This window comes from Galeopterus variegatus, unplaced genomic scaffold, assembly GCF_000696425.1.
Source record: "Galeopterus variegatus unplaced genomic scaffold, G_variegatus-3.0.2 Scaffold7497, whole genome shotgun sequence".
NCBI lineage: Eukaryota > Metazoa > Chordata > Mammalia > Dermoptera > Cynocephalidae > Galeopterus > Galeopterus variegatus.
The window spans coordinates 22,177-43,183 of record NW_007733608.1 but is presented as its reverse complement, the minus strand read 5'-3'; the positions used below and the strand labels follow the sequence as shown (position 1 = coordinate 43,183).

The 21,007-nt window shown below is 34.4% G+C and overlaps 1 protein-coding gene across 1 annotated transcript in view; it reads right to left on the bottom strand.

Moving 5' to 3' along the window:
* The window catches only part of LOC103607513 (RNA-binding protein 41), a gene marked incomplete at both ends in the record, with an annotated part of 21,271 nt that extends 734 nt beyond the window's left edge, over window positions 1–20,537 (bottom strand). Inside the window, 3 exons of the mRNA XM_008592009.1 lie at window positions 3,619–3,709; window positions 5,608–5,755; window positions 20,134–20,537. Of these exons, the coding sequence (XP_008590231.1) occupies window positions 3,619–3,709; window positions 5,608–5,755; window positions 20,134–20,537 (643 nt within the window). The remainder of the gene's footprint in view (window positions 1–3,618; window positions 3,710–5,607; window positions 5,756–20,133) is intronic.
* Window positions 20,538–21,007: the final 470 nt, after the last annotated feature.

The window sequence follows — 21,007 nt, the reverse complement described above, 5'->3', positions numbered from 1 at the left end:
GAGGGTTGCAGTCCCGTTGCCGGTCCCGGTCCGGTACGGGGGCGACACTGAGGGTTGCGATCCGTTGCCGGACATGGAAAAAGGGAAAAAAAAAAAAAAAGAAAAGAAAGTGAGGTACTGAATATTCCAACTCTTTTTGTAGACTTGACTATTTCTCTTTTCATTTATTTTAGCTTTTGCTTTATGTATTTTGGGACTCTATTGTTAGGTGCCTATATGTTTATAATTGTTACATCTTCCTGATGGATTGACCCTTTCATCATTATAAAATGTCATTCTTTATAGTAACATCTTTTGTTTTAAACTCTATTTTGCCTAATATTAGTATAGCCACTCCAGCTTTCGATAGTTGCTGTTTGCACAACATATTTGTTTTCCATCCTTTTCCCCTCAATCTCTTTGTATCTTCTAATTTAAAGTTTATTTCTAATAAACAGTTTAAGAGTTGAGTTTTGTTTTTCTTCCTTGTCTGACAAGCTCTGCCTTTTGATCAGATTGTTTAATCTCATTCACATTTATTGTTATTACTGATATGGGAGGATTTACAATTGTCATTTTACTGTTTGTTTCTACATGCCTCAAACTTTTTTGCTTCTCCATTCCTCTTTTAGCTTTCTTTTGCACTATTTTCCTTTTTTTTTTCCTTTTTGTCTTTTTTACTGACTGGTAACGGGATCGCAACCCTTGGTGTCGCGCCCACACCGGGGACCGGCAACGGGATTGCAACCCTCGGTGTTGCACCTGCACCGCGCTCAACCAGTGAGCAGGAACCGGTCTCCACATGGGATCCGAACCCTTGGCGGGAGCGCCGCCATGCTCCCAGGTGGCGCACTCTCCAGTGCGCCACCGGGCCGGCCCCTTTTGTACTATTTTCTAATGTAACTTTTAAATTTTAATATTTTTGCAATTTTTAAAAAGTTATTTCCTTAGTGGTTGCTCTAGGGCTTATCATACACATCTTAACTAAACTTGATCAGCTTCAGATATACACTAACTTAATCCTAATGATATATAGAAACCTTATTTCTATATAAACCCGTTCCTTTCTCCCTTTTGTGGCATTATTGTTATACATATTATTTCTACATATGTTATAAACCCAAAATACATTATTACAATTATTACTTAATATAATTTTATGTCTTTTTAAAAAGCTGAGAGAAGAAAAAAGAGCAAGTATATATTTATAGCTTTTTTATATTAACCTTATTTTTCCTTTTCTCATTCTCTTCACTTTTTCCTGTGGATTTGAGTTACCATCTGGAGTCATTTCTTTAATACAATACAGCTTTGTTTACACCCACTTCCTTTGTCCTGTTATTGGCAAATATATTACATTTTTTATGTTATAGGCCAAACAATGTAACTGTATATATACTGTTTTACATAACTGCTTTTTATTTTTTATTTATTTATTTTTTAAAAGATGACTGGTAAGGGGATCTTAACCCTTGACTTGGTGTTGTCAGCACCATGCTCTCCTAAGTGAGTGAACCGGCCATCCCTATATGGGATCCGAACCTGTGGCCTTGGTGTTATCAGCACCGCACTCTCCTGAGTGAGTCACAAGGCCAGCCCCATAACTGCTTTTTAAATTAGATAAGAAATATGCATTTAGATTGTCTTTTATAATTACATAATTACCTTTACATGTGCTCTCTTTTGCGGTGTGTAGATTCAAATTACTGTCTCAGATAACTTTATTATGATGTGTCTATTTGTAGATTTCTTTTTGTTTTTCCTACTTGGGGTTTTCTGAGCTTCTGGGATGTGTAGGTTAATGTTTCTTATCAAACCTGGGGTGTTTATAGCCATTATTTCTCAGAATATTTTTCTGCTCCTTTCCCTTCCCTTTTTCTGTTTTTTGGTTTGTTTGTTTGTTTGGCAGCTGGCTGGTATGGGGATCCAAACCCTTCGCCTTGGTGTTATAGCACCACACTCCGACCAACTCAGCTAATCAGCCAGCCCGCTCTTTTTCTGGCACTCTCATTACACATATGTTGGAGTATGTAATGGTGTCTCACAGGCCCTATACTGTTCAATTTTATTCATTATATTTTCTTTCTGGTCCTCAGCCTGGATAATATTATCTCATTTAATCCTTACAACCAAATGAGGTGAGCAGTAGTATTATCCTCACTTTACAGATGACAAAACTGAGATTAAGTGACTTGCCAAGGTCACAGAAGGGTAAGAGTGGCTGTGAGGTTCAAACACAGGTCTGACTCCAAAGTTTGTATCACTTCCTCTATACCATGTTGTCTTTCTATTCTCCAGAAATCTATAAACAAACAACTTGGGGATTTGGAACTGGGTCCTCATCCTTTTCTACAGAACTCTTTCTTCCCACTTCCCTTTAGTATTCTTTGCCAATATGTTCCTCTTTGTAGTGGATTGAATTATGTCCCACAAAACTCACTGAAGCTTGAATTGTGTTCCTCAAGTTTTATGTATTAGAAACTTGGCCTCCACTGTGACTGTTAAGAGGGTGGGAAATCCTATTATGGTAATGGAAAGGTGGAGCCTTGAAGAGGTGATAAGATTGTAGGACCGTGCTGTAGTGAATGGATTAAAAACGATGGTCAGGGGCATGGTTCTGAGGGCTTTAAAATAAGAGGAGGGTCTGTCTTTCTCTCTCTGCTTCTACCATCTTGCAATGTGAGACAGTTGGGTCACTGTCACCACCACCAGATGGACTTTGGACTTCTCAGCCTCAGGAACTGTAAGCAATAAATCTTGTTTTCTTTATAAATCACCTAGTTTCAGGTATTTTGTTATAAGCAACAAAATGGACTAATACACTCTTCTAAAATTCATATACCTAATATTTAATATATACTAGACATTTATTGAATGTTTATTGCTTTGAATTCAACAATTCCTCAATGGTATCTAGCTTAAATAGCCATGAAAATACCAATATTTTGATATAAAAGATTTCATTTAAAAAAATGTAGGTTTTTGAAAACTCTGATAACTTAGTAGGGAAGCATTTACTAAATACGTCGACTGACTTATGAAGGTACCTGCTGTTACTGCTGATAGTTCTGACATAACTGCTGATAGTTCTGACATAAGAGCAGAACTACCTGGGGTCCTGCTTTTTTATTTACTGGGTGGATAAAATTAGGGACAAATGGGCTTCAGTAAATAAATATTTCAACATCTGTTCAGCTTTTTAGTTCTGTATATAGGAGGCAGTTTTTGAAAGAATGTTATCTATAGGGAGAAATACTGATGATCTCAGAAAAATTATAAGGATTTAAAAAACTCTCAGGAATCATTCTTTGTAATTTATCCTGAAAAAATAATACTCTTTGTATCCTACCCTTCATACTCAGCATATTGTCTCTTTTATAGAGTCTTTGATTATAGAAAATGTTTTCTAACAATTCTCTCCAAAAGCTGAAAAGGATTGTCTTAATTACTTTTTTCTCTCTCAGTTTCTCCTCTTCAACTCCAAATTGCTATCTATACACAATCCTAGATACAAGATTGGGATGTTAAAACCAGCCAGGACTCACAATCTATATATATTTATTCTAGCTATCACTGATTTCTGTAGTGCTATCTGCAGCAGATGATATGAGAGAAGCAGCCTGGAGATTTGACTGTTACTTTTTGTTCTTTCCAAACTCTATCACCAATATTTTCCCATGCAGTTTATATCCATTTGCTAGATGCAATGCTTGCCATGCTATGTCCTTATCTAAAAGAGAAAGAAAAAAAATATCAATTTACATAGGGTTTAGTAATTCAATTCTATTTCAGGTCAAGGCTGTTTTGCCTTGGAGTTATGGAGTTAAATGCAGGCTATAAGGCCACAAAGTCATTTGATTTTATCATCTTTTCTATAATTTCCAACTTGTATAACTCAGTAAGATTAAATTAATGGCTAAGAATGACAACAAAAACTCAAAATGGAGTTTGAAAGTATCTTCTAATTCAAAGATATAGGTAAAGAAACAGGGATATAGACAATGTGTTAAAGAAGTATAAGCTATAATTATACACAAGCCTCTATCTTAGATAATAGATTCTAGGTATTATGAGAATGAAATCATTTTCAAAATAGATAATACAAATAAGTTATGTTATTGAGACACTTTGTTACTTTTTTCTTTTACTGGGAGAGTGTTTTGGGGAGCCCTTATTAAGATAAATAAGTTTAAAGAATGCTTGTAGGCATATGAAACCTTGAGGTGTGAGAATATATAGTGTTCAGCAGGAGTATTCAACTTATGGGTCTTAGAGTCTGAATGTGGGAAACAAGGAAGGGGTGGATTATGGCCAGGAGTCTCTGGAATCACAAGGTGACAACATCGTTAGAGTGAACAAACTTTTGTCTTGTATTTAAGTACTACAAATTTTCAAATGTGTATAGCTGCTGTTATGATTAGTAAAACAGCTGTACATTTAAAAGTACCATCCCCGACTTAACAATAGCATGACTTACAATTTTTTGACTCTGCAATGGTGCAAAAGCAATACATTCAGTGGAAACAATACTTCAAGTACTCACACAATCATTCTGTTTTTCACTCTCAGTATGTTACTCAATAAGTTACACGAGATATTCAACACTTTATTATAAAATAGGCTTTGTGTTAGATGATTTTGCCCAACGATAGGCTAATGTAAGTGTTCTGAGCATGTTTATGGTAGGCTAGGCTAAGTTATAATGTTTGATAGGTTAGGTGTATTAAATGCATTTTCAACTTATGCTATTTTCAACTTACAATGGGTTTAAGTCGAGAAGCATCTGTACTTAGTTTATAAAAGCCTTTTTTATTACGTATTTTTTAATTAATTGACCATATTATATGGGGGTCCATGAAATATTTTTTAAATGTAAAAGGGGTCCTCACACTTGAAAACACAGAAAACCACTGATACAGAGGATCAACAAACCTTCAATAACATAGGAAAGATGGTACAAGACAGTACAAAAACAATGGAGAAGAGTTTGGCAGTACGTATGTGTAAAAACACATATATTAGCAGGCTATTTATAAATGATGATAGTTTAGAGACATGGAAAGTTACAGATCCTACTCAGCCTCCCTCAAAAAAGACATATTGTTTAGTCTGTCACAGAAACTGAAATTCCTGTATTATTTCTTCCCTTTGGATTAGAAGTCTGAAGTCATGGATTAACACGTAAACAGTATTTGGAAGAATGTACCTTCATCCAGTAACTATGAATTAGTACATAAGCTTACAGTCACGTAGTCCTAAAGGAATAGGGAATAAGACAAGTACATGCGTTCTGATCAGCATACAAATATATTAATTAATGAGTAATTTAATTATAACTTGGACTAGAAATACTATTGTCAGGAAAGGGAGAGTACACTTTGGTGGGGTAAGAAGTAAATGCCAAGACTGGGAAAAATTGAAGACCCTGGAGTAAGGTGGTCATATGCTGTTAATGGAGGAGAGGAAGCACAGAAATGGGGAGAGAGGTACACTGAAAACATATTTTCCTTACTTCTCTTCTTCTCATGTGCTGTGAAGAAATTAAAGGGCTATACCTAAATTGGAGAGGTTATAGGCAGTCTCTAATGAACTGATGCTGCAACTAATTATATAGATGAAGCTACTTACTGGGAAAGGTGATGAAAGCCTGACCCCTCATTCGTCCAGTCATCATTCGGAATTGAATTGGAGGGCCTTTTTTCTCCTGGAACCGAGCGAACAGTGAGACAAGATCTCTTTCAGTCACCCGAGGGCTAAGGTTCTTCAGGTATAATACCTAATACAAATTGAAGATCAAAAGAAATATCACATAGGGCAACTCTTCCATTATGGTTAGAATTATTTTCTTATAAGGATGGTGGATTGAACACATCTAATTTTACTCCCTCCAGAAAATTCTCTAAAATTATAGGGACTTTTTTTTTTTTTAAACACAAACCGACAAAGTCAAGAAGAACAAGGAAAGGAGGCAATGCTATTCAATATTCTGGAAGCTGGAAAATAATTGGATGAGTAGGAACCAGCTCAGCACATTCAAGAAAGCTAAATCTTAAACCAGTGGTGGGGAAAGCTAAGAATCCACCCAATCTTCATTTATGAATCCTCAAATAGATCAAGAACTGATAGCTTCAGGTACCTCTGGAAATAAATGTGAAAGAATAGAGTTAAAGTAAAGGGGGTAGATTGAGGACTGTTTGAAAACCAATTCTATTTTTAAATACCCTCCCCCACAATATGCTACTGGGTAAAGGCAACTCGCCGATCATGGTAGAATACTGGAGGTTCACTGTTGGAGGATGGGGAATGTCATATATAGCTGGAGATGTAAATAATGTTTTTGAAGGCAAGGAGACAAAGAGAAAGAATGCATACTAACTGCTGTGTTCCTCCCAGACCTTTTCTGCCATTTGGTTCTTAGAATGTTGGTAGTACCCTCCCAAGAAAGAGTTTGGAACTATCTTCTCTGGGGAAACTGGTAAGTCCCAAGAGGAAGAATGTAAAAATACTGATGAATTTTATGAAGAATTTCTCCAACAAATGGTCCAGCCACACCATTTTAAAGTGAATCTCAAAGTCAACAAGGGTATAACTCCTGTGCTCAGAGTTTCCAATTAGCTTTTAGTCCCTAGTCATAAATATGAGAATGGATTATTGGCATCTGAGAACGGAATGTGAAAGACAGAGAACAGAACAGAAACACAGAAAAGAAAGTAAATGGGAGAAAACAGAGACCATAAAAGGAGAAAAAAATTGAAAAAACTATAACTAATACCCTTAGAAAAATAAGAGAAAATATTCTATTAGGAATGGAATGCTATAAAAAACTTCAACAAAAGAGTTCTTATATGTGACTCAAGTAGTTATCAGCTTAAAACAGATTGTTGTAACTATGTTTTATGTATGCCCCATGGTAAACACAAAGAAAATACCTGTAGAAGATACACAGAGAAATATAAGAAAGGAATCAAAGCATATCACTACAAAAAAAACCCAACAAACCACAAAGGAAAACAGCTGAGAGTAATAGAGAGACAAAAGAGCTACAAGACACAAAAGCAACTAATGGCAATAGTAAGTCTTTTGCTATCAATAATTACTAAAAATATAAATGGATTAAACTCCCCAAAAGGCATAGTGTGTCATAAATGAAAGAGGAGACATAACAACTATTGACACAGAAATAAAAAGGATTATAAGAAACTACTTTGAGCAATTATATATCAACAAATTGGATAACCTAGAAAAAATGGATAAATTCCTAGAAACACACAACCTACCATGATTGAATCTTGAAAAAACAGAAAATCTGAATAGAACAACAATGAGTAAAGAGATGGAATCAGTAATCAAAAACCTCTCATCAAAGAAAAGCCCAGAACCAGATGGCTTCACTGGTGAATTCTATCAAATATTTAAAGAAGAATTAATGTAAATCCTTCTCAAACTCTTCAAAAAGATTAAGGAGGAGGAAACATTTCCAAACTCATTTTATGAGGCCAGGATTACCTTGATATTGACTGAGACAACAATGCTATTAGAAAAGAAAAATATAGGCCAATATCCTTGATGAACATAGATGCAAAATTCCTCAACAGAATGCTAAGAAACCAAATTCAACAGCATATTAAAAAGATCATACACCATGACCAAGTGGGAATTATCCCTAGAATGCAAGGATGGTTCAACATACAAAAATCAATCAATATGATACAATGCATTAAAAAAATGAAAGATAAAAGTCACATAATCATCTCAATAGATGTAGACAAAGCATTTGACAAAATTCAACACCATGATAAAAATATTCAACAAACTAGTAATAAAAGGAAATTACCTGAACATAATAAGGTCCATATATGAAATGCCCACAGGTATCATCATACTCAATGGCAAAATTGAAAGCTTTTCCTCTAAGAAAAGAAACAAGGCAAAGATGCCTACTTTCGCCATTTCTATTTAACATAGTACTTAAAGTTCTAGCCAGAGCAATTAGGCAAGAAAAAGAAATAATATGCATCCAAATCATTAAGAAAACAATAAAATTATCTCTGTTCACAGATGAAATGATCATACAAGTCGAAAACACTAAAGACACAACAAACAAAGTTAGAACTAATAAAAAAATTTAGTAAAGTTGCAGTATACAAAATTAACATAGAAAAATCAGGTGTGTTTCTAAACCCTAACAACAAAAAAATACTATGAGGAAATTAAGAAAACAATCCCATTTACAATAGCATTGAAAAAAATAAAATACTGAGAAATGAACTTAACCAAGGAGATAAAAGACTTGTACACTGAAAACTACAAAATAATGCTGAAATAAATCACAAATAATGGAAAGATATCCTGTGTTCATGGATTGGAAGACTTAATATTGTTAAGATATCCATACTACCCAAAGCAATCTACAGATTCAATGCAATGCAATCTCTATCCAAGTCTCAATGGCATCTTTTATAGAAATAGAAAAAAAATTCCAAAACTCATAGAACCACAAATGATCCAAAATAGCAAAAATGACCTTGAGAAAGAACAATTCTAGATGCCTCACACCTTCTTATTTCAAAACATATTACAAATCTGCAGGACTCAAAACCGTATGGTACTGGAATAAAAACAGACATATAGGCCAATGCAACAAACTAGAGAGCCCAGAAATAAATCCATGCATTTGTCATCAACTGATCTTCTAAAAGTTTGCAAACAATAGTCTCTTCAACAAAATGTTAAGAAAACTAAACAGCCACATGCAAAATAATGAAATTGGACCCTTATCTTACACCATACAGAAAAAACAACTCAAAATGCATTAAAGACTTAAATGTAAGACCTGAAACTATAAAACTCCTAAGAGAAGACATAGAGGAAAAGCTTGATATTGGTCTTGACAATGATTTCTTCAACATGACACCAAAAGCACATGCAACAAAAGCAAAAATTAGACAAGTGGGACTACATCAAACTAAAAAGCTCTGCACAGCAAAGGAAACAATCAACAGAGTAAAAAGGCAATCTACAGAATAGGAGAAAATATTTTCAAAACATATATCTAATAAGGGGTTAAGATCCAAAATATATAAGGAACTCCTACAACTCAATAACAACAACAAACCAATTAAAATATGGGCAAAAAACCTGAACTGACATTTCTCCAAAGAAGACATACAAATGGCCAACACATATATAAAAAGATGCTCAATATCACTAATCACCAGAGAAAGGCTAATCAAAACCACAATGAGGTATCACCTCACACCTGTTAGGATGGCCATTATAAAAAAAAAACAACAGAAAATAACAAATGCTGGCAAGGATATGGAGAAACCAAATTATTGATGGGAATGTACAACAGTGCGACTGCTATGGAGAACAGTGTGGAAGTTCCTCCAAAAATGAAAAATACAGCTACCACACAATGCAACGATACCATTTCTGGGTGTTTATCCAAGAGTTGTAGTGTGGATCTAGAAGATATATATGCACTCACATGCTCTTTGCTGCATTATTCACAACAGCCAGAGGTAGGAACAACCTAAATGTCCAATGAAGAATGAATGGATAAAAAAATGTGCCATATACATACTATATGATATTATTCAGCTTTAAAAGAGAAGGACCTCCTGTCATAGGCTACAACACAGATGAACCTTGAGGACTATAAACTAAGAGAAATAAACCAGTCACAGAAGGACAAATACTGCATGATTCCATGTATATGAAATATCTAAAGTACTCAAATTCATCAAAGCAGAAAGTAGGAGGGTGGTTGCCAGGGACTGGGGGATGGAGAAATGAAGAGCTGCTGTTCAATGGTATAAAGTTTCAGTCACATAAGGTGAAAAAGTTCTATAGATCTGCTGTACCACATTGTTTACAGTTAACAACACCGTATTATACACTTAAAAATTTGTTAAGAGTGTAGATCTTGTGCTTTTTAAAGACAATAAAAAAAGAAGGAGGAGGATAAGAAAAGATCTCATACATTAGCTAACATTAGTTATGTCCTTTATAGCTTAAAGGAACTAGGGAAGAATTCAGATAGGAGCAACAAAAGCAAAGAGCTAGAAAATAGAGCTCACTTAAGTGACTTAACCACTGAAATGTATAAATAAATACACTATATATTGTTAACAAATAGCAGAATCTTTGTCTCAAAATCTTTAAAACCTGGATATTCACATATTTAGCATTTATGAATGTTTATATCTTAAAGGCAAGGGCATAGAATAATTGACTTGCCATTCACTTAAGTAATTTCATGTCTTTGTTCTCAAATACTCATCATGAAAGCATCATCAAATTAAATAACCATAGAAAGGGGTATGTGAAAACAGACTTCAAGTTTCTCACCTATTAGAAAAGACCCATACTAATACTGTTTCCTTTTATACGAATATTTTTTAAAAATAAAGAGGACTTCTGGTTGAGATGGCTCTGTCAGTTCTTGCTTGGATGCATTCTCTCTGCTCCCAAAACATACATACACACATATCTATGTATATACACACATATATTTTCACATATATAGAATATATAAAGATACAACTAGGCTCAAAAATAAGACAAACATACCTGTGAAACAGAAAAACAGAGACTCCAAGTGACAGTAGAGGATGAAGCTCTCCCTGGTATCCCTATGCAATACAGAGTACTGTTTTATATTTTGAACTTTTATAAAAATGGTTTTATATTGTATGCATTCTTCTGCAGCTACCTTTTAAAAAAACCTTTTAAAATTGATTTTAGTTCTAGAACAGTTTTGATTTACAGAAACACTGAGAAGACAGTACAGAGAGCTCTCCTATACTCCACACCCAGTTTCCCTTATTATTAATACCTTACATTATTATATTTGTTACAATTAATGAACCAGTATTAATACATTATTATTTAAAGTCCATAGTTTATTTAGATTTCCTTAGTTTTAACCTAATGTCCTTTTTCTGTTCCAGGATCCCATCCAGGTTATCACATTACATTTAGTTGTCATGTGTCTTTAAGCTCCTCTTGGCGTCAATTTTTCAGATTTCCCTTGTTTTTAATGAACTTGGTATTATTAAGGAGTACTAGTCAGGCATTTTGTAGGATGCCCCACTACTAGAATTTTTCTGATGTCCTTCTCATGGTCAGGCTGGGGTTATGAGTTATTGAGAGGAAAACCACAGAGGAAAAGTGCAGTTTTGATTACATCATATCAAGTATACATACTGTCGACATGATTTTTATTGATCACCTGGCTCATAGAGTGTTTGTCAGATTTCTCCATTGTGAAGTTATTATTTTTTTTGCCTTTCCCTACTGAACTCTTCGGGAAAAAAGTCACTACAAGCAGTTCAAAAGTAAAGAGGAGAGAGTTACGCTCCCCTCCTTGAGGTAGAGTATCTACATAAATTATTTGGAATTCTTTTTCACGGGAGAGTTCTCTGTTCTTCTCTATTTATTTACTCAATCAGTTATTTACATCACTTGGACTCACGGATATTTATTCTATCCTTTGCATTATTATCTAACATTAGTTTATTGCACAAATTGTTCCATCTTTGGTCACTGAAAGCTCTTTCCGTTGTCTCCTGTGTTCCTTTGACATACCCTCAACATATTTTATATTGTTTTTCTTTTTAGCACTTCTTTACTTTCTGGCAGTACAATCTTGTCTATTTCCCACCTCAGTACTAGAAGAAGCCATTTCTCCAAATAGCCCTGCTTCCTTTTATTACAGAATGGTATTAGAAACCAAGATCTGGATGCTAAACAAGCTCATTGCTACTGAGTTGTCCTTTCATTGGGGCCCTCTCAGCCGACAGAGCAAAAAATATGTGTTGATACTAATCTGTGTATATACACATGTAAATATTTCTTTATATAATCATCTATGTCTATATTAAGTTAAACACACTGATGGCTCCAACTCTAAACCATTACCACATGGATCATTCTAGCTTCCTCACTTTACTTATCTGTAAATTCCAACAGTGAGAACCCTGGTTCCAACCATCTACCATCCATTTACTTAATTGTTCCATCCCATTATGCATGTATAGCAGTATCAGAATTGTTAACCAGTACCCCCATGAGGCACAACCTTATCAACTAGGGTATGGTACTTATGTGCAGTTCCATTTGCCTTTAGTCTTCTAAGACTCCATACATTTCCAAAGATGCTTAGGTAAGCACCTTTCTTCCATCCCTTCAATGGGGTTGTTTTATATATTTGTAATACAGTTGGATTCTCTTGTCACAGTCTACATTCTTTCCTGGAGTCCCCCATCCTCCTCAATGATTTTTAATATATGCATACAATAAGGATTACTCTTCATGCTATATAGTTTTATGGGTTTTGACAAATAAATGTCTTTCCTTCGTTATTACAGTATCATACAGAATAATTTTACTGACATAAAAATCCCCTGTACTTCACCTATTTGTCCCTCCCCCACACCCTTCAAACTACTTTTATCATTTTGTCTCTATAGTTTTGTGCTTTCCAGAATGTCATATAATGAAATGATATAATATGTAGTCTTTCCATACTAGTTTCTCTCATATATTAATATGCATCTATTATATAGATCTACCACAGATGAATGTATCCATTCATCTATTGGAAGACATCTTTTTTGCTTTCAGTTTTTGGCAATTATGAATAAGGCTGCTATAAACATTCATATACCAGTTTTTGTGTGAACATAAGTTTTTCAAATCAATTGGGTAAATATCTAGGAATGCAATTGCTGGATCATATGGTAAAACAATGTTAAGGTTTGTAAAATACCACGAAACTGTCTTCCAAAGAGGATGTACCATTTTGTATTCCCACCATCAATGAATGAGTTCTTGTTGCTCTGCACCCTGAACAGGATTTGGTATTATTCATTTTATTGTGGATTTTAGTCATTCTAGTAGGTGTGTAATAATATCTTATTGTTTTATTTTACAATTCTGTGATGATAAATAAAGATGAGCTTCTTTTCATATGCTTATTTGTCATGCATATAGCTTCTTTGGTGAGGTGTCTATTCTTTTGCCCATTTTAAAATTGGGTTGTTTGTTTTATTACTGTTGAGTTTTAGTTCTTTGTGTATTACACCAGTACTTTATTAGAAATATATTTTGCAAATATTTCCTTCTAGTCTGTGGCTTATATTTTGATTCTTTTAAAAATGTCCTTCACATAGCAGAAGTTTATAATTTTAACACTGTCTGATTTATCAATTTTTTTACATAAATTACGCTTTTGGTGATATATGCTATAAATGCATTACCAAACACAAAGTCACTTACATTTTCTCCTGTTTTCTTCTTAAAGTTTTATAACATTGTGTTCTACACTTAGGCCTATAATCCATTTTGAGTTCATTTTTATGAAAGATGTAAGGTTTGTTTCTAGATTCATTTTTTTTGCATGTAGATGTCAAGTTATTTTAGCACCATTTGTTGAAAAGACTATTCTTTCTTTATTGCATTGTCCTTGCTTCCTTGTCCCCTTGCCAAAGATCAGTTCACTATATTTGTGTAGGTCTAATTCTGGGGTCTTTATTCTGCTCCATTGATTTATTTGTCTCTTTTTCCCCCATATCACACTACTTGATTATAATAAGTCTTGAAGTTGGGTAGTGTCAATCTGCCAACTTTGTTCTTCTTCAGTATTGTATTAGATATTCTGGGTCTTTTGTCTTATATAAACCTAGAATCAGTTTGCTATTATCCATAAAATAGCTTGCCTGGACTTTGTGGGGATTATGTAGAATCTACAGATCAATTTGGGAAGAACTGATATCTTAACAATATTAAGTCTTTCAATCCACAAACACAGAATACCTCTGCATTTATTTAGGTCTTTAAGTTTTTCCTCAAAGTTTTATAGATCCTGTATGCATTTTGTTAAATTTATACCTAAGTATTTCATTTTTGGGGGTGCTCTTTTAAATTGTTGTTTTTAATTTCAAATGCCAATTGTTCGTTTCTGATATACAGGAAAAAAATGAATTTTGTGTATAATATTTTGTATACAAGTATCCTCCAACCTACACTCACTTACTAGCTCAAGGAGCTGTTCGTTTGTTGGTCAATTCTTTGGGATTTTCTACATAGACACACATGTCACCTGCGAACAAAGATGGTTTTATTTTTTCCTTCCCAATCTGTGTACTTTTAATTTCCTTCTCTTGTCTTATTGCAGTAGCTAGTACTTTCCAGTACAGTGTTGAAAAGGAGTAGAGAGGGGGAACATTCTTGCTTTGTTCCTGATCAAAGAGGAAAGCATCCAGTTTCTGACCATTATGTATGAATGTGCTGTAGGGTGCTGTAGATATTCTTTATCAAGTTGAGGTTGTTCTGCTTTGTTCCTAGTTCACTGAAAGTTTTTATCATGAATGGGTGTTAAGATTTTTTTCAAATGATTTTTCTACATTAATTGAAATGAACATACAATTTTTCTTCTTTAGTCTATTGACATGGTGGATTATATTAGTTGATTTTCAAATGTTGAACGAGCCTTGGATACCTGGAATAAATCCCACTTGATCATGGTATATAATTCTTTTATATGAGGGTACTTCAGAAAGTTAATGAAAAGATTTGTATTATCTTTTAATTCTACTTTTCCACAAACTTTTTGAAGTAGCCTTGTACACTGTTGAGTTTGATTCCTAATGTTTCGATTCTTCAGTCAAAATATTTCCATCAAATATTTTGGATTTTTTGCTTCTATGCACATGATAGTTTTCTAAACACAATTTTTGGTAATGGGTATGCTGCCAGTATGAATCTGGCCTTCACATCTTGGGCACAAGGGGTGACAATCAGCTTTGTCTCATGAATATTTACCTTATGAATATTCATAATCTATTTTTTAAAAAGATAGTTTTCCTTTACTGTAGTTTTCCTTTACTGTAATGTCTTTACCTTGCTTTGGTGTTAAGCTGGGGCTCGTCTCATGAAACAAGTTTGGAACTGTTTTCTCTGCTTCTGTTTTCTGGAAAAGACTGTAAAGAATGGGTACCATTTTATATGATTCCATTTTCACCCATCTCTCAACACATAAATTTACTTCTTTTTATAATTTTTTAGTGGTTGTCTTAGAGTTTGCAATATACATTTACAACTAATCTAAGTTCACTTTCAAATAACACTATACCACTTCATGGGCAGTGCAGATACCTTATAACAGAATTATCTATCTACCTATCTACTTATCTATATTTATCTATCTATTCCTCCATCTTATCCCTTATAACACTGTTCTTATTCATTTTACTTATCCATGTTCTGTAATTATCTAACACATTACTATTACTTGGAAAAGTTATCTTTCAGATCATTAAAAAATGAGAAAACAGAAGATTTTATTTTACCTTCATGTATTCCTTCTCCTATGTTTTTCCTTTCTTTCTGCAGATCTATATAATTTTACTTCTCTCTGGAGAACTTTTTAAAAAACATTTCTTGCAAGGCACATTTACTGGTAACAAACTCCCTCAGTTTTTTTTTCTGTCTGAGAAAGCCTTTATTGTTTTTCCTTCACTTTTGAAAGATCATCTTGCTGGATAGAGAAATCTAAGTGGGTGGGCTTTTTTCCCTGCTTCTTTGAACACAAATATATTACTCCACTTTCTTCTTGCCTGCATGGATTCTGATGAGAAGTCTGGTGTAATTCTTATCTATGTTCCTATATAGGTAAAGTGTTCATTTTCTCTGGCTGTTTTCAATTTTTTTTCTTTCTCTTTGGTTTTCTGTAGTTTAAATGTTATATGCTTACGTGCAGTTTTTTGGTATTTGTCCTGCTCGGTGTTCTCTAAGCTTCCTGCATCTGTGGTTTGTTGCCAGCCATTAATTTCAGAAAATTCTCAGCTATTCTTACTTCAAATATTTCTTCTCCTTTTTCTCTTTCGGTATTCCAATAAGTTGTACGTTGTACCTTCTGAAATTGTCTCATAGTTCTTGGATATTCTGTTCCATTTTTCAGCCTTTTTTCTTTTTGTATTTCTACTTGGGAAGTTTCTATTGCCAAGTCTTCAAGCTTATAGATTCTTTCTCTAGTTGTTTCCAACCTATCAATGAGCCTATCAAAGGCATTCTTCATTTCTGCTTCAATGTTTCTGATTTCCAGTGTCTCCTTTTGATTCTTTCTTAGAGTTTCTATTTCTCTGCTTACATTAGCCAACCATTCTTGTGTGTTGTCTATTTCTACTAATAGACTCTGCAGTATATTAATCATAGTTATTTTAAATTCTACATCTGATAATTCTAAAACCTGTGTCATATGTGAGCTTGGTTCTTGAGTTTTTGTCTCTTCAGACTGTGAATTTTCTTTTAGCATGTCTTGTAATTTTTTTTTGTTGAAAGCTGGACATGATTTATCAAGTAATAGGAACTGATCCAAACAGGCCATTAGTGTGAGGTTTTATGTTATTCTGGCCAGGAGTTGGGCTGTGCTTGATGTTTGCACTACGAGTAGGTGTCAGAGGTTTCAATTTCTTCTAGTGTCTTTTTGTCTCCTCTGTTTCCTTTGAGTTTCTCTAAGAACTCCTTCAATAGAGTCTGAACCTTGCAGGTGTTTCAGCTATAATCCATATGTGTTATACTGAAGCCTCGTTGATGTGGTGGCAAGGTGTGTGGGAAGGAGAAGCATTCTGTAATCCTATGATTATGTCAGTCTTTTTGTGTGCCTGTATCTCCAGCCCTGTAACCTTCACAAGTGTTTCCTAGCTTATTTTTCTCTCTCTCTTAGGTGAGACAGGAAAGCTAGAAGAGCCTGGAGTTGGATAAGACTTTAATATTGTTTTCCTTGATGGGTCTAGAAAGCTGTGGGTTATCTAGAAAGCTGTGGGTGAACTTCAAAATGATTACTTTTCCCCGCCCCACACCAGAAACAGGAGATTTTTTTTCTTAGCTCTTTGCCTTGAGAACCTGATGAGGTCCCTGGAAGTAAAATTCATGAAAATACTGGGGGGTGGGGGAGTCCTCTAAGACTGTAGCCCTCAGATGTTTGTCCCTCCCACACTAGTCTACACTCTACCTCCAGCAATTTGTCCAAGTTACCATGTAAGTGTTCCTACCAGTTTATGGCTCCAGTGCCTTCTGTTCCTCATAAGCAGATTTGAGAGGTGGTTCTCCATAATCACCTGTCTCTCCAGATTTCAGGGTTGAAGTTTGCCCTGTGACTTCAATTTTCTGATGGGTCTAAGAAAAGTCATTGATTTTTAGTTTGTTCAGCTGTTTTTCTTATCATAAGAAAGGAGTGATGATTTCCAAGCACTTTGCAAGCTGGAGCTGAAACCAGAAGTCTGCAACTGGCATTTTTAATTCAAAACTATGTTTGTGAGTTCATCCATGTTGATACCTGTAATTCTATTTTATTCATTTTCTCTACTGTATAATATTCTATTTACAAACATACCATGCTTTATCTATTCTCCTGCTGATGAACATATGTGTTGTTTACAAACAATGCTACAACAAGCATCCTTGTAACATCTTCTAATGTGCATGTGCAAGAGTTTCTCTAGGATAGATACCTAGGAATGAGATTGCTGACTTATAGTATATGATTATCTTCAGTTTTACCAGATATTGCCACAATGTTTGTGAAAGTAGTTGTACTCATTTATATTCCCCCAGCAGTATATTAGAGTTCTTATTTTTCCATATGTTCACCAATACTTGGCACTGTAAGGCCTTTAAATATATGCCAACATCCTGGGTTTTAAATGGTACATATTACTATGGTTTTATTTTGCATTTCCTTAATTACTAATGAGACTTCTTAAGTTTATGGACCATTCATGTTTTCACCTCTGTGAATTGCCTGTTTATATCTTCTGCCCATTTTTGTTGGTTTGTTTGTGTTTTTCTTATTGATTTGTAGGGAAGGATTTCCTTAAAATGACTCAAAAAACGCAAACTATCTAATGAAATACTGATAATTTGATAACATTAAAATGAAAGACTTCTGTTCAACAAAAGATATCAGAAACAATGTTAAAAAGATAAGCCACCCACTAGGAGAAGATATTTGCTAAATAAACAGCAAGGACTTATATCCAGAAAAAAACAAACAAATAATGGGCAAAGGAACAGAACAGGTAACTCAGAGGGCTTCTGAAAGACTAATAAATGTATGAATACATGCATAACTTCACTAGAAATCAGGAACAGGCAAAGTAAAACAATGAGATAACTTTTCAAACATATTAGACTAGCAAAATAGAGTCTAATACTCCAAAGTCTTGGCAAGGACATGAAGGGGATCTCTGAAACCCTGCTCACTGGGAGTTGAAGATATACATACCATATATCACAGTAATTTTGCTCCTAGGTATATAACTTAGTAAAATGTCACTCTCAGACCAGCAGCATCACCATCTCCTGGGAACTTGGTGGAAATGCAAATTCCCAGGCCCCACTCCAGATCTACTGAGTCGAAAATTCTGGGGGTGAAGCTCAGAAATCTGTGTTTTAATAAGCCCTCCAGGTTATTCTGATGCACACTAACATTTAAGAACTACTGCAACAGAGTGACACTTTTTCAACTTTTTTGACTGAGATCTACGTGAAGAATTGCATTTTACACTGTGGCCCTCACATGTATCTTACACACAAAAATGAGACAAAGCTTTAAAAAACAGGACTTGCCCTAACTGTATAAAATACACTTTGATATTTTTTATTCTATTATTTCATTTCATTAAAAAACACTGATGGTTCTGACCTACTAATTATAACCTAAGTTTGAAAAACACTGTCCTGGAGAAACTCTTAAATATGTGCAACAAAAGATATGTACAATAATGTTTGCTGCAGAATTATCTGTAATAGCAAAATAATGGAAAGGACAAATCTTCAGGAAAATGGATTAATGAATTATGGCATACTTCTACATAGTATTCTACAATGGAATACTATATAGTTCCTTTTATCACTAGAAATAAGTTTCAAAAATATTATGTATATTGAGTCAAAAAAAGCAAGTTGTAGGATATGTTGAGTATGATATTGTTTATATAGTCTTTAACGGTGTAAAACTATATGTTGTTCATGAATCTATAGATAAAAATACAAAAATGCACATGGTAATGGTAAATACCAAATACAGGACACTAGTTACATCTGAAAAGGAGAAATAAGAATGGGATTCCTGAGGGATACACGGAAGTCTTCTCATAAATCTATAATGCTTTATTTTTTAAAATTAAGCAAATGTGGAAATTATTAAGAATTCATAAAGATGGCTGGCTGCATACCAAGGTGTTTGCTATATTATTTTATATAACTTTTGGTTTGCTAGTAATATTTCACAATAAAAAGTAAATAAAATCAGGCTACCCTTGAACTAATAGCAAGAATATATTAAAAATTCAATCACCCAAACTGCTTTGATGTCCCTCATTCACAATGGCTTTTTAGGGACAGTCAAAAACTTTTTTTTTTTTTGGTTTTGTTTTTTATTTTGTTGATGAGACATAACAAATATATGCTCCAGGGGTTTGTGCTGCCTCTTTGGGTGACATGGTAATGAAAAGTTTTCCATTGCAGATGTAACGTATAGCATGATTACAAAATGATGATTTGATCAATAAAACAAAGATTATTTACAACACTACTTAGTTACATGTTTGCCAATTTCAGAAAGCTTAGAGGACCTGTTTTCACTTTGTTGCTTTGCTACAGCAACTTAAATCATATGTCATATGAAAGCCAGGTGTAGCATTCTGAAGAGAAAACTCACGTGCTAACAATAAACCCTACTTACAACCAGGCAGCCAATTATTTATTGACTAATTCCAGAGGCACTGTGGCTACCAACCATGGCGGTCCTATAAATATTGCTTGATTATTATTAGCCTAGAAAATTGGGGGTTACTTTCCCTTCAATTCGAGGCTTCCAGTGGGTATGAACTAGAGTCTCATCACGATTATTTTTTTAATTCTAAGGGTAGTTTAGAATCTTAGAAAAGCACAAAGAACATCATAGGAAATACGCTACTTATATATTACGCAGAGAGTAAATAGTAAAGGTCAAGGACAAACACAATTACTGTGCCTATGTCATGATTCTTTGTTATAATCAGAGCTAATTTAAAAGTATTACTTTAGATAGAGGTAAATAAAAATGAAAACAACCCATGTTGTTTTTCTTGGTTTGTCCTATACCTTGTTTGGCTCCCCTGGATTATATGAAGAAAACATAGGAATTTTTCGGATCTCTTCCTCTGACAAACGATTTCTCTGGATCTCATCTTCTGGGACAAATTCTATTGGCTGCGTCAGCTTCTTAGGCCCAGTCCAACACTGCTCAGGTGAAAAATCAATAACTTTTGCCACATGGAGACTGGGACCTTTACCCTGTGCTGCCTGTTTTCCCTTGTCCTGGAGTAATGACGGGTTCTCAGCTGTGCCACTATCACCCACTGATGTAGCTGAGACCAGTGAGTGGGAAGCAAAGGGTTCACCTCTCATAAGTTGCAACTCTTCAAGACGTTTTTTCATTATCATCTCTTGGTAAAAACCTTCCAGGTTGTTCATGGGATCACCTTTGTTCTTCTTTTGGGGTTCATCTGGATCAAGACAAAGAGATAGGGAAGTTCTACAAAGCCTACCAATACAACCTTTGACAAATTAATAAAAATTAAATCCTAGATCTCAAATATAGAAACTGCTGGGGCAAGTATTTACAACCCGTGACAAATGACAATAGTATATAGCTATCTTATTACAGTTTATCTCAAGCAAGGCTGGAACTATGGTGAGGCAAGTGAGGTCGAATACTCTCAGGGTCATACAAGTATATACACCTCTAACTGGTTTTAAAAATATAACCAGTATAGCATTATCACTCTTTGCAAACTTAATAATAATTCTTTAGTATCATCTAATAATGAGTTCACATTCAAATTGCTCTGATTATTTCAAAGATTTTATTTTTACACTTGGTTATTCAATTCAGGATCTAAACCAGTCCTTGGCTGTTATATCTCTTGTCTCTTTTATTCTGAGAGCCCCTTCCATCCCACCCCTCCAGTTCATT